The sequence below is a fragment of the Neodothiora populina genome (assembly GCF_041146345.1).
Source record: "Neodothiora populina strain CPC 39397 chromosome Unknown canker_contig_3, whole genome shotgun sequence".
Lineage (NCBI taxonomy): Eukaryota > Fungi > Ascomycota > Dothideomycetes > Dothideales > Dothioraceae > Neodothiora > Neodothiora populina.
Window position 1 is genome coordinate 916,003 of NW_027191417.1, and position 12,243 is coordinate 928,245.

At 53.0% G+C, this 12,243-nt stretch overlaps 6 protein-coding genes across 6 annotated transcripts; 3 read left to right on the top strand and 3 right to left on the bottom strand.

The window, feature by feature from the left end:
- Positions 1-68: 68 nt before the first annotated feature.
- AAFC00_004721 (uncharacterized protein) lies at positions 69-1,447 on the bottom strand (the record flags this gene model as incomplete). The annotated part of the gene is made up of 2 exons (XM_069344408.1): positions 69-710; positions 782-1,447. 2 exons carry the CDS (start codon positions 1,445-1,447, stop codon positions 69-71), a joined length of 1,308 nt encoding a protein of 435 aa, XP_069196827.1.
- A 519-nt stretch (positions 1,448-1,966) lies between these two features.
- Positions 1,967-2,341, top strand: AAFC00_004722 (uncharacterized protein; the record flags this gene model as incomplete). Its single annotated transcript, XM_069344409.1, has 2 exons — positions 1,967-2,117; positions 2,181-2,341. 2 exons carry the CDS (start codon positions 1,967-1,969, stop codon positions 2,339-2,341), a joined length of 312 nt encoding a protein of 103 aa, XP_069196828.1.
- A 2,146-nt stretch (positions 2,342-4,487) lies between these two features.
- Positions 4,488-6,090, top strand: AAFC00_004723 (uncharacterized protein; the record flags this gene model as incomplete). Its single annotated transcript, XM_069344410.1, has 2 exons — positions 4,488-5,890; positions 5,964-6,090. The coding sequence occupies 2 exons, from the start codon at positions 4,488-4,490 to the stop codon at positions 6,088-6,090; spliced, it is 1,530 nt and encodes a 509-aa protein (XP_069196829.1).
- A 1,023-nt stretch (positions 6,091-7,113) lies between these two features.
- Positions 7,114-8,370, bottom strand: AAFC00_004724 (uncharacterized protein; the record flags this gene model as incomplete). The annotated part of the gene is made up of 3 exons (XM_069344411.1): positions 7,114-7,305; positions 7,376-7,967; positions 8,021-8,370. 3 exons carry the CDS (start codon positions 8,368-8,370, stop codon positions 7,114-7,116), a joined length of 1,134 nt encoding a protein of 377 aa, XP_069196830.1.
- A 652-nt stretch (positions 8,371-9,022) lies between these two features.
- AAFC00_004725 (uncharacterized protein) lies at positions 9,023-10,681 on the top strand (the record flags this gene model as incomplete). The annotated part of the gene is made up of 5 exons (XM_069344412.1): positions 9,023-9,371; positions 9,424-9,831; positions 9,893-10,009; positions 10,073-10,256; positions 10,315-10,681. 5 exons carry the CDS (start codon positions 9,023-9,025, stop codon positions 10,679-10,681), a joined length of 1,425 nt encoding a protein of 474 aa, XP_069196831.1.
- Positions 10,682-11,033: 352 nt separating this feature from the next.
- AAFC00_004726 (uncharacterized protein) lies at positions 11,034-11,897 on the bottom strand (the record flags this gene model as incomplete). The annotated part of the gene is made up of 1 exon (XM_069344413.1): positions 11,034-11,897. The coding sequence occupies one exon, from the start codon at positions 11,895-11,897 to the stop codon at positions 11,034-11,036; it is 864 nt and encodes a 287-aa protein (XP_069196832.1).
- Between the last annotated feature and the right edge of the window lie 346 nt (positions 11,898-12,243).

Here is a 12,243-nt window from a genome sequence, read left to right on the forward strand (position 1 = left end):
AAATTTTTGGGTCCGTATTACCAAGCCCCAGAGGGAAATCCCCGACAAACATCAGATCTTTCCAAGTCTCAACGCACCATGGTCTCAACGGTGCCCAGCGGTCTGGCGGCGAAGCCAACGTACCCATCGACGACAGCCTTCCTCGCCGACTCGGACGACACGCTCTTTCCAGCAAGATACGCGAGCCAGATCAGCCTGCCGATCCTAGGATCCTGCGTCTTGCCGATACTCTCAAAAGCCTGGCTCTTCTTGGGGTCATGGAACAGCACCTCCATAGCGCCAGCAGGCTCACGCAGCAACAGGATGACAGAGCCCTTGGGCGCGCGACCGCCACCGGTAAAGATATCCCTGAACGACTTGACTGCTGCGCCGAAGGACTCGTCGTCGTACTCTGTCAGCCCCGGCGCGGGGGGCTTCATGTAGGATTTGACCTCGGCGGTGGCGCGCTTGATGCCGTTGATCCAGCCGTCGCGCAGGTGGGCGAAGTCGGTGTTCTTCGAGGGCACGATGCGCCACACGCTGCGGATGCCTTCTTCTCGTAGGAGCGTTTCCCAGATCTCGATGCTTTGGGCTGGGTCGAGGAGGCGCTGGCGGAGTTGTTCTTTTTCCGAGGGCACGAGAGTCGAGGCGTCAGGGTTGATGAGGTGGATCAGTCGCGATTGTAGCGCTGCGATGTCTTGTGTGCGCACGTACATGCCGAAACAGTAGACCTGGAAAGAAAAGGGCAAGTCAGTGATGTGCTCGCTTGAGATATGGAAGATACAATGGGGGTGTTGCTAACCTCGATGCTCAAGAAAGTGACGGTTCTAATGCCGAGACCGACAAGGGTGTATTCGTCCTCGGTCTGGAGGGTCTGCACGAGACTCGACGTCTCAGAGGTCGACTTTGACGACACAAGGTACATCCTGCGAGGGAAATACGGCACGCTGCCAGACCCCGTCTGCACGAGTTCCGTCTCCTGCTCGCCCTCGGCGATGATTCTCTTGTCCTCGCCGGCGCCGATGACGTGCACATCCCGGCCCTGGAACTTGTCGTTGGCGTCCGACGAAGCGTCCAGCTGGATCTTGTTCTTCTTTCCCGCCTTCTCGATGTCGTCCAGGTCGAGGTTGTAGATTGTGAGCGATAGACCGGCTACACTCAGCAGAAGACCAATTCCAGCGAAGCGCATGCGCTGGAGAGCGCGCGCTCTGTGGGCCGCGAACTCACGCTGCGCTGCGAGCGTGTCCTGGGAGACTTCTCCGAGCCCATCGAGGGCGGGATTGGCAGAGGCGGGCGAGGGCAGATCTTCGAACGACGACTTCTGAGCGGGTGCTGAAGGCGCTGGTCGTGCTCCAGGTTGGCTGTATCTCGATGCAGAGCGCACGTTTCCCAGTGGCGAGAACAGAGTCTTGCTTCTTTGCAGGGTGCGTAGTCTTGCCGACAACATACGCATGGCTGGACGAGACATGGTGGAGCTGATTCAATCTGTGATTTTCAGATTGATGTTTTCTTGTGTCAAGATGGTGAACTGCTTACCTTCACTTGGCCATACAATACCAGTCGACGAGGTGACTGCCGGAGCTTCGGAGGCAGAGCCGCCGAGGCTTGAACGCCGAAGTACCTTATGTAAGGTACCTCAAGGTATCTTACCTTACCATTGGACGGGGACTGAGCCTTGGCACTGCCATACTTGTACAAGTGCCCGACTCTCTGCTCGCAGTCCCCAAGATCCTAAGGCAGCTGGAGTAGGTGGGAGCTAATAGGTGCCCTCGCCATCACGTCATCGCTCGAAATCCGAGGTACTTGTCCTGCACCCGCCAAAAGACAAAGATGATACGCCGCCTGGTCCAGATCCCACGATTACAAAGACGTCCTCACATTGTACCAACGCTACCCTCTCACAACCAAATCCACACTCTCCATCCAGAGACCGCCCACCATTTCCTTCCTACGCAGCTTCTTCACTCGAGCCTCGAGTCCCGCAACCATGTCCGCCGCAAAGACCAAGGCCCAAGATATCATCGACAGCAACGGAGTCGCCGTCTTCTCCAAGTCATACTGCCCTTACTGCAAGGCCACCAAGCAGCTGTTGTCCTCTCTCGATGCCAAGTACTACTCCATCGAGCTTGACCAGATCGGTAAGAACAGTCACGCTCTTTGCCGTGCGCCTCGTCTGTCCATCGACTAACTGTTTCGCTTAGACGACGGTGCCGCCATCCAGGACGCTCTGCAAGAGATGACCGGCCAGCGCAGCGTCCCCAACATCTTCATCAGCAAGGAGCACCTGGGAGGCAACTCGGATCTCCAGGGTCTCAGCAAGGACTCTCTCAAGACCAAGCTGACCAAGGCGCATGCTCTGTAGAGTGGTGCCGGATTTTCTGTACAAGAAGCTTATGACACCACTGAATGATCAAACCATCCGTCGTTTTCCAAGCAATTGTGCATGTGTGACCTGATTACCAAGGCAGCGGATCGGTAGTTGTAACTACCTATCTATGCAATAGCGTAGCTGCCGGTGTGCGTACCCTACATTATCCCGCCAGCTGCAGGGTCAAGTCGAGGTCGAGGATACACAATTTTGTCATACATCTGCCTACCATGACCTGCACTTACGAAAGAAAGTTGCGACAAAAAGGTGAATGCCGTTTGGGTTGATAGCGATGCTCTGCATACAAGAAGAATGTACAATTTCAGGCAATCCCTTAGGCTGAGACTAAGACTCTTGGTGGCATTACGTATCATGTCATGCTAATTTCCCCGTACACCGAGTTTCTACGCAGACAGCGAGCAGCGTTTGGTGTGCAAAGAGCGGTGCGTCAAGCATGAAGGGTCACCACTTGATGCCGTCCGAGTACCTTGTACTTTGCCTTACCGTTGGATAGGTGTCTTGTTCCGCAACGAGCCTGCACCTGTGAGTGGTGCCTTGGCCGATCCATCAAGCAGCCCTACCACGCGCTCGCAACACATCAAGGCATGCTAAATCTCCGCAAGCGAACTCGTGGTCACGTTGGGTACTGTATACACGGTTAGATTCCGATTGGAGAAGCATGTGATATAGTACCCGTGGTCTTGCTCTTGCAAGGCACAGCGTCCTGTACCTCTTCGTATTCTCACACGATCCATACCATACAAAAGGAGGGTCACAGTGGATGCAAATGCGCAAGCTGACGTTGCTGACATACGCGTGTACTTGGCTAGACTCGTTTCATGACCCGAGCGGGATTACCTCCTACTGTGTACCTTAGCCGTGCCTGAGCAGGCATGAATGATAATGCTCGCCAGTTCCAATGGAGAATAAGAAACCATGTCGATGAAATCATGGCTGCTGCCTTTTCTTCGCCCTATTTTTCCATAATTGATCTTCTGTTATATCCTCCGAGCGACTCGATGCTTTCTCTACTGCATTTGCTTTGAGTCGATCTTTCCGTGCAAACAACAAACGCCGACCCCCAAGGCGGACAATCTTTCTCTCTCAAGGACCCCGCCTCGCCCGCGTTGTTACATCACGAGACTCGAAAGCACGTGGCTCTTGGTCCTTGACAGCCTCGAGTGTGTGTGGTGTCTGTTGCCCCTATCGTCCAATACCTTTTACGCTACGGCAAGTCATTGTGCGATACTGTGAGGAAGTGGAGTCACGGTGCTCGTCGGTACCGATTCTACCATTGCACAGAGTGTGAGCAGCCTGACTCGCCGCACCAGCCACTGTCTTCTCCCATCAGCTTGCACGTTGTCTTCGAGCCTCTCGGGGACCAATCCGGACACCGAGCTGGTACGAAACGGCAAATCGTAACAATTGACGTCCCGCCAACCTGGAAGCTGCCTGTCCTCTTTGTCCTCCAGTGCTCTGCGTATTGTGAAGAGGGTGTAGGGAACTATCGGGCACTCGGTCCGGTAGATGTGAGTGAGCAGTGATTGTAAGACGCTGCGGCGGGAGCCAGACACCACCTGAGCATTCGCTGCTCTCTACCTGAATCTTGGTGCAATCACCAATACATTAAGTCACGTCGGCGGCTGCGTTTGGCGCCTTCCACACCTATCAGCGCTTAACCGTCACCTACCTTGGGCCAAACTTCCCTGGAACATTCATCTACTACATCACTCGACAGCTCATACTCCTTTCCTCTTTTTCGAGGTCATCACTGAGCGAGCCTCTTGCCCTCGTACACACCTTTCTCTCTCTCTCTCTCTCTCTCTCTCTTTCTCTCTTATTACCTGCCTCGACGTTCCAGCACTTTCCCGTCGATCGCAACTCATCTACTTGACCTCTCAATCGACGCCCTCGTCATACTCGGTATCAGGTACTCGGTCTAAAACGCCTCGTCACTGTCCTCTCCCCTGCTTCGTCCGACTTCCACAATTCGACTCCCATACAGAAAGTCTCCGAGCTGCGTCAACGTTCCTCCCTTTCGTCCTCACAAATGCCCCCTGCGGCAGACGAACGGGAGGCACCGTCAACTCCTCCGCCTACCATCTCGTCCCCTCTCCGACCCCCGCCAGAATCTTTCGAGATGTCTTCTCCTGCACCCATTCTCCGACCTCCTATTCCAGGCAGCAGGAATCAAGGAGGCTCGAGGACACCGAAGCTAGGCTTGGCCATACCTCCTTCACCACACGTCCGGCCCGTCAACCCTCCCGCCTCGTCGCATGCCGTCCCACCCCTTCAGATACCCCGGAACCCTCCTCCGAAGCTGAGTCTAGCCACACCCATGGGCAGCCACAGCACCCCGCAGGAAACAAAGGGAACTGCAAGAGTAAAATTACCGCCCTTGCAAGTACATGGACTCCAACCGGGCAGTGGTGGCATCGTCATTGGTAGCAACGGGGGAGGTGGTAGTAGCGATGACAGCGCACATTCAAGATCCAACAGCTTTGGTACCAACAATGCGAATTACTCCACCTCGACGAACTCCTCCGTCTCTGCCCTTAATTTCGCGGAGATGTTGAGAAACCCGAATAACTCACAAGATCCTCTTTCGGCATACTCGTCATCGTCCGCTGGCGGACTGAGTGGCGGCGGTGCCCTGGACGGCGACAGCAGAGACATGATATTACCAGACCTGGACAAATTGAGTTTGGAAAAGGGCCGACCGCTCGATGTCGAGGACCTAGACGATGCTGGCTGGAAGGCGGCAGCGAAAGAAGACAGGATCATCGAACTCGGCAGCTTGGGCGAAGGTGCTGGCGGTGCCGTCAACAGATGTAAATTGAGGGACGGCAAGACCGTGTTTGCTCTCAAGATCATCACCACCGACCCCAACCCTGATGTCAAAAAGCAGATCGTTCGTGAATTGTCCTTCAACAAGAACTGCGCCTCGTCTCACATATGCCGATATTATGGTGCCTTTGTCGACGACACCCACGGGACCATTGGCATCAGCATGGAGTATTGCGAGGGCGGATCGCTCGATTCTGTGTACCGCGAAGTGAAAAAGCTCGGCGGTCGCACTGGCGAGAAAGTTTTAGGAAAGGTTGCTGAAGGCGTGCTCAACGGCCTGACCTACTTGCACAGCCATCGCATCATCCATCGTGATATCAAGCCAAGCAATATCCTACTTACCAAGTCAGGCGAAGTCAAGCTGTGTGACTTTGGTGTATCAGGCGAATTCGGCACAAAAGGCGACGCCAACACTTTTATCGGCACATCCTACTACATGGCCCCCGAAAGAATAACTGGTCAAAGCTACACTATTACGAGTGATGTCTGGAGTTTGGGTGTGACCTTGCTCGAGGTCGCACAAAATCGCTTCCCGTTCCCTGCCGATGGAACGGAGATGGAGCCTCGCGCCGGCATCATAGATCTGCTTACATACATTGTCTCACAACAGATACCGAAACTGCGCGACGAGGTCGGCCTGCCTAACGGACAAGACATACGATGGAGTGACAACTTCAAATACTTCATAGAATGCTGGTGAGTAACTCGCGCTCCATTTGTCGGGAACAAAACATTTTCTTGTTGATACAGTTTGACTAACCTTTGACAGTCTCGAAAAGGAGCCGAACAGACGTGCGACCCCGTGGCGGATGCTGGAACATCCGTGGATGTTGGAGATGAAGGCCAAGCGTGTCAACATGGCACAATTCTTGAAGACAGTCTGGGACTGGGCCTAAGTTTTCTCTCGAGTTTTGAGGAGGGAGATAGGCGACAACGTGCTGGGGGCGTAATGACACAAACAAATCACGAATGTTGGCAGACACACACAAACACAGAAATTTCAGATGAGAGGAAGGAAAGGAATCACCTGAATCTGATGGTGTTGAAACAGAAGATGATGAAGAAGCTCGGCTATCCTGTCCGGGCTTCCACCCTTGTCACCCTTTTCCGCCCCTGCTAACCTTGCTATGGCTACCTATTCCACGCGAAGAGCATTCACCTGCGCCGTCAAGACATGAGTCTACCTCTACCGTTTAACCCCCTGGCATCGCCACCAATATTTTATTGCCTGGACATCCAGATTCACATAATGGGATGGTGTAACCTTAATCAGCCATTCTTACAATCACAAACATCTTTGCATCGGGAAAGGGGCGCAGCATTTTTTTCTCCTTTTGGCAAAGCACATTGTCACACATCTTGCAACGATATCTAGTGAGTAGTAGCAGTAGCGAGTAGTAGTGAGAGAAACAGCAGCCAAAAAGGAAAAACCTGATGAGTTGAGAGATATATTGCAATGAAGCGTATAATGTGGTCTGGGAACCTGGTTTTGAGATGCATGATCTAGAGATATTCTCGATTTATGCTTTCCCTTTCCCTCTCGATCCGTATATTGACGTGAGTCACCTTGAGTAGGTGCCAGAGTTCTATTTGAGATAAGGTGCCTGCCTGTCTGCCTACACATGCATCCGCACCTGCCTACGTGAGTACTGTATCCGGCTTTGACTGAAGGAAGGAGCGCCATATGTCCGGCCTTGTCTTTTTGTTCGCTTTTCTAATTTTGATGTTGATTTGTTTCCCCCGTTTATCCTATTTCGTGGAGAAATAAAAACATGATCTATTTCAGATTATCGTTTGGTGAGTATGACAGAGCAATAGAAAGATAAGAGAGACAAAAGGTCGAGACCTAGGAGTACGCGCGGGTTGCGTGGAGTTGTAGAGCCGATCCTAGAAACAAAAAAGGGAGAAACGGAGACGGCTCAAGTCGAGTCCCACTCCTCATCCAACTGATCGATAAGTCTGTTCTCGTCGTCAGAATCACGTCTGGAAGAACGTCCTCCTGATCGTCCTCCACTTCCTCCTGATCCCCCCATGGCGCCATTCAGTCTATTGTATCTTTTGTTGCCTGGCAGGCATCGTGCGCATGATGAGGTGGCAATGACAAATATGTCCTGTTGGTAGGCATGTCAGTTCGGCGGGTCGCCAGAGGTAGGTAGCAAAAAAGGGAAGAGAATGGCTTACAGAGACGAATCGAGCAATACCGGCCCACAGAGCGTAATTGGGGAGCTGTCTCCAGCCTCGCTGGTGCATGACTGTGCGCTGGTAGACGCATCCTCCTACGATGTACACCAGAACAGCAATGAGCACGATGACGCCAAAAACGCCTCCGGGTCCCAGTTGTTGTTTTGCTGTCTCGACACCTCCACACGCGGCTGACGAGCGGGCTTCAAAGATGTAGGTGCATGAGTCTGGAGAGGCCACAAAGGACAGAGTCATGAGTGGCGCCAGAGGCTCGCTGCTGCATAACAACGAAATGATGGTGTTTTTCCGACGGACGTGGGCGTCGACTGGCTTCTTCTTTTTCGTGTCTTTATCGTCATCGTCGTCGTCATCGTCGTCGTCGTGATGGGGTTTCTCTTTGTGTTTCCTGTCGTCGTCATCATCATCGTCGTCGTCATCATCATCATCGTCGCCGAGAATGGCTCTCGTTGACATGTAGTCGCCAAGAGAGCGTGAATGCGCCGAGGGCGGTATTGTAGAAGGACACGGCGATCCATCTGTGTAGTTCAACACGAGCTTGCGACCTCGAAAGACGGGCTCCGAGTTTTGCTGACTGTGAGAGGCATATCAGTACACGACCGCTTTGATGCAGAACAAAACACATACCCTATGCTGTATGTCTTGCCATCGTACTGGTAGTAGGCGCTGACGTTGCGCCAGAGCTTCTCGTCGACACCAACGACATCCTTGACATCCTCGAGGACGGGACCGCAGAAGTTGAGGGTGAAGTTGGCGCCATAGTCCCAGCCGCGCGCGGTCCAAGACTCGTTGCGCGCATCTTTCTTGGTGGACAATTCAAGGTGGATTGGGTTGAGATCGAAGAAAGCGCCTGAAGTGGGAGAGCGGATGGTGCATGGTATGCGCGCGGGCTGCTTCTTGCTATCGTCTGACGATGACGAAGAACAAGCCACCAGTGCGGGCAGCGCAATGGCGAGGGAATAGTATAACAGTTGCATTTCGTGGCAGACGGCGAAGGTGATGATCGATCAATCAGTCAAGTTCAACGCACCTACGCATGATCTGCTATTATACTACGATAAGTATCACGATGGAATACGGTAATTACTAGTGAAGAGGAATCGACGGGATGGAACGGGCCTGACCATCAGGATCAGGCCCACTATATTATTGCCTTGCTACGTATTATTTAGCTACTTTACCCTTTGGTGCTATCTGCAATAAGGTAACCTGAGCCTTGCCCGCCTCGGACTTTGGCAATAGTCATGTCCGATCGACCCAAGACTCGAGCGGCGCGATGGATGCTCGTATAGCCAATAGCATGTGCACGAATAGATTTAGTAGTTATGCACCTTGGGCGGCATTTATTGTACTCTGTTTATATGGCATGTTACTTAGGATGGCAAGAGATAGAAACATCTCAAACTTCATTGTGTTTGTGAAGAAGAATATACTGTTCCCTGTCCATTCCTGAATATGTATCTCGTCACCATGCAGGATTATGCTTTGCTACCGCAATTTCGAAAGTGGTCCGATAATTCTTGGACAAACCGCGTTTTATGGAAGCCCGTCTTGGTCTACTTTACTCGTTGGTCTATAACAACAGTACCGCGTGACTCTTCGCTTGCTCACATATAATCGCCGAAGGACATGTCTCCCTCGAGTAGAGAAAAGCATGGCTACGAGTTTGGCGGTCCAATTGGCGCGTCATTGATCTCGTTCGGCCTGCCCATTGGTTGTTATGCTTTCGCTTTCCTCTGCAATGATGTCTCCGGAGCTCCTCCGCCATCGCTCTTACATCCTTCGACCTTATCCCTCGATAAATTGATAGCTGAGACGGGATGGCCAGGCTTCTCCGGTCTATGTAGTGTCAGGGCCATCCTTGGAACTTTGGCCTATTATGCGTTCAGTCTTGTGCTCAATGTTGTCTTGCCTGCACGTGAAGTCGAGGGCGTTGAACTACAGAATGATCAAGGAAGACACAAGTACAATTTCAATGGTCCGAATCTGCTTTGATTTCCATGAGAATCGCATTACTGACTCTTGGGCAGCTTTCTCTTCTGCAGTGTTCACCTTGACAATCGCCGCGGCTGGCACTGCTCTTCAGGGGCCCAAGTTTCCACTTTGGCCCTTCATCCACGAGAACTACATTGGCATATTGACAGCCAACATTCTGATCTCTTATGCGCTGGCTACATATGTCTACGTTGCCTCGTTTTCTGTCAAGGCTAATGATCCAAACAAACGTCAATTGGCCGCAGGAGGTGTCACAGGGAACATCATCTACGACTGGTTCATCGGCCGCGAGCTCAATCCGAGAATATCGATTCCTCTTTGCGGAGAAGTCGATATCAAGGCTTGGATGGAGCTTAGACCCGGCATGTTGGGCTGGATCTTGCTGAACCTGGCGTTCATCATGGGACAGTATGGAACTTATGGCTATATCACTGACTCTATTCGTAAGACCACAGTCCTCGAAACCTTGCCTTCCGAGTTTTGACTGACCTGAGATCTCGACAGTCATTGTTACGTTCACACAAGCCTTTTACGTCCTCGATGCGCTCTGGAACGAGCCTGCCATACTGACCACTATGGACATTACTACTGATGGATTCGGGTTCATGCTGGCTTTCGGCGGTGAGTAGACCATGCGCGTTTGCCTGTTTTGACGTGTCCTTACTGATCGAACCTCCCAAACAGATCTTGTGTGGGTCCCCTTCATCTACAGCATTCAGGGTCGCTACCTTTCTATCCATCCTGTCAAGCTTGGAACGGCCAGAAGCGTCTTCATCATGGCCGTCTACTTTGCCGGTTACTACATCTTCCGTGCCAGTAACAGCGAGAAGAACCGCTTCAGGACCAATCCCAATGATCCCAGTGTCAGGTGAGACAACTGTCGTTTTCACCATATCCTGACCCGCTTGCTGATCTTGTGTGAACAGCCATCTCAAGTATATTGAAACCAAGCGCGGCACTCGTCTTTTGATCTCCGGCTGGTGGGGTACAGCTCGCCACATCAACTACTTTGGCGACTGGCTCATGTCGTGGGCGTACTGTCTACCGACCTGGATGGCCGGCTACGCCATCCGCAGTTCCATCCTGACCGGCGAGAAGGTCGTCTCTCAAGGCCCCAACAACGAAATGGCTGGCGCGGCGATCCCGATCACTTATTTCTACATGTTGTACTTTGCCATTCTGCTCGTCCATCGCGAGAACAGGGACAGCGCAAACTGTGCCAGGAAGTACGGCAAGTCGTGGGACGAGTATTGCCGTATCGTCAAGTGGAAGATCGTGCCGGGCATCTATTAGGCCAGATCGCGAGAGAAACACTTTGTGTGCTAGTCAGACACAAGTGCTTCTGAGACACGTCATGTCTGTTCTGGTCATGTACGATATGGAAAACACATCGGCGGTTCATGTTCAGTTACTACCTGATTTCTAATCGTACAAAAAGTCGTCAATAATACGGCGCGTTCTTTTCTGCGGCCTTTTTTTTCCGTCATTCTCATTGCTCTTCAGCAAGAGTCATACTGTTGCATCATTTCATTTCGCACCACCCCCAGAAAAATGCCATTGACTTATCATCACCCCGAAGTCCTTCAAACATCCCAAACCCACCCGATTCTTCCCCCTATCCCCCAAGAAAGACCAGACCCCCCCTTCACTTCCCATTAACTCTCTTCCAAGCGCTGTCCTCCAGCTCAACAGCCTTCTGACCAGCCACACTCGCGAACCCCTTGACCGCGCCCCAAACCCCTCCCACTCCCTCGTCTCCCCTCCCCAACCCATCATCACCCCCAATCAACGCACTAAAGCTATTCCGCCCTCTCCCTCCATCAACAGCCTCCTGCGCCTCGAGACTCGCGCGCTGAGCAGCGCTCATCTCCTGACTGAAAGGGTCTTGCACGTAGCCTGGCGGATGGCTCTGCGCGGGCTCGGCCGCCGAGTACTGTGATGTCGGGCGCGGCGCGACGGGGCCGAAGTTGTATGTCGTCGCTGTTGTCGGTGCAGCCGCTGAGGATGTGGTGGCGGTCGCGGTAGAAGTAGAGTGTGTAGGCGCGTAATTCGTCGCTGGGGGCGGAACATCCATTTGGGGCGGCAGGCTCGTGACGTGAGACGGCGCAGGAGGGGGAGGTGGACCCGCTGCTGCTGCTGCTATTGCAGCTGCTGCAGAAGTGCTTGTCATCGTCGCGACGCCGCCGCCATTGGGAGGTAGGGGTCGAGCGGCCGGCTGGGGCGCCGCGGGGCCATTGTTTTCTGCGACGGGAATCGTCCTCGTCGCGGTTGGATGTGGTCCTGGTGCTGCTGCAGGCCTCGCTGCGTAGCCTGTGGGAGCTGGACCTGCGGCTGTGGCGCCTGGTTGTGCGGCTGGGTAGGAGATCGGCTGCGTAGTGCCGTTTGTTACTGTTTGGCCTGCTAGAGCACTTCCTAGAGAGTTGTTGTTGGTGCCTGCTGTTTGGGGAGTCACGCCATTCGCTTTGGTGGGTGTGATGGGCGCGTCGGTGTAGATTGGTATGGGAGGCATGATTGATGGTGGACTTTCGTCTTATGATGGCAATGACACTTTCAAGCAGACTTCCATATACAAGGTGAAGAAGGATCCAGAGATCGCACACATCTCCTCATCTTTGTACCTACCCTTGTTGCTGCAAGGGGCGGGGTGACAACATTCCAACAGTGACGTAGGGACACCTTGAACCCTTATCAACCACCTTTGGCACGTGACTCGATCTTGACAGCTGGAGACAAACCTGCGGAGGCCCCGGGGGCTGAAGGGGGAGGGGGGCAAAGCGCAGATTACCGACAGAAAACAATATACAATTCTGAGATCTGCTTCACACACAAATTGGACCGGAACGAGCATTGATGGA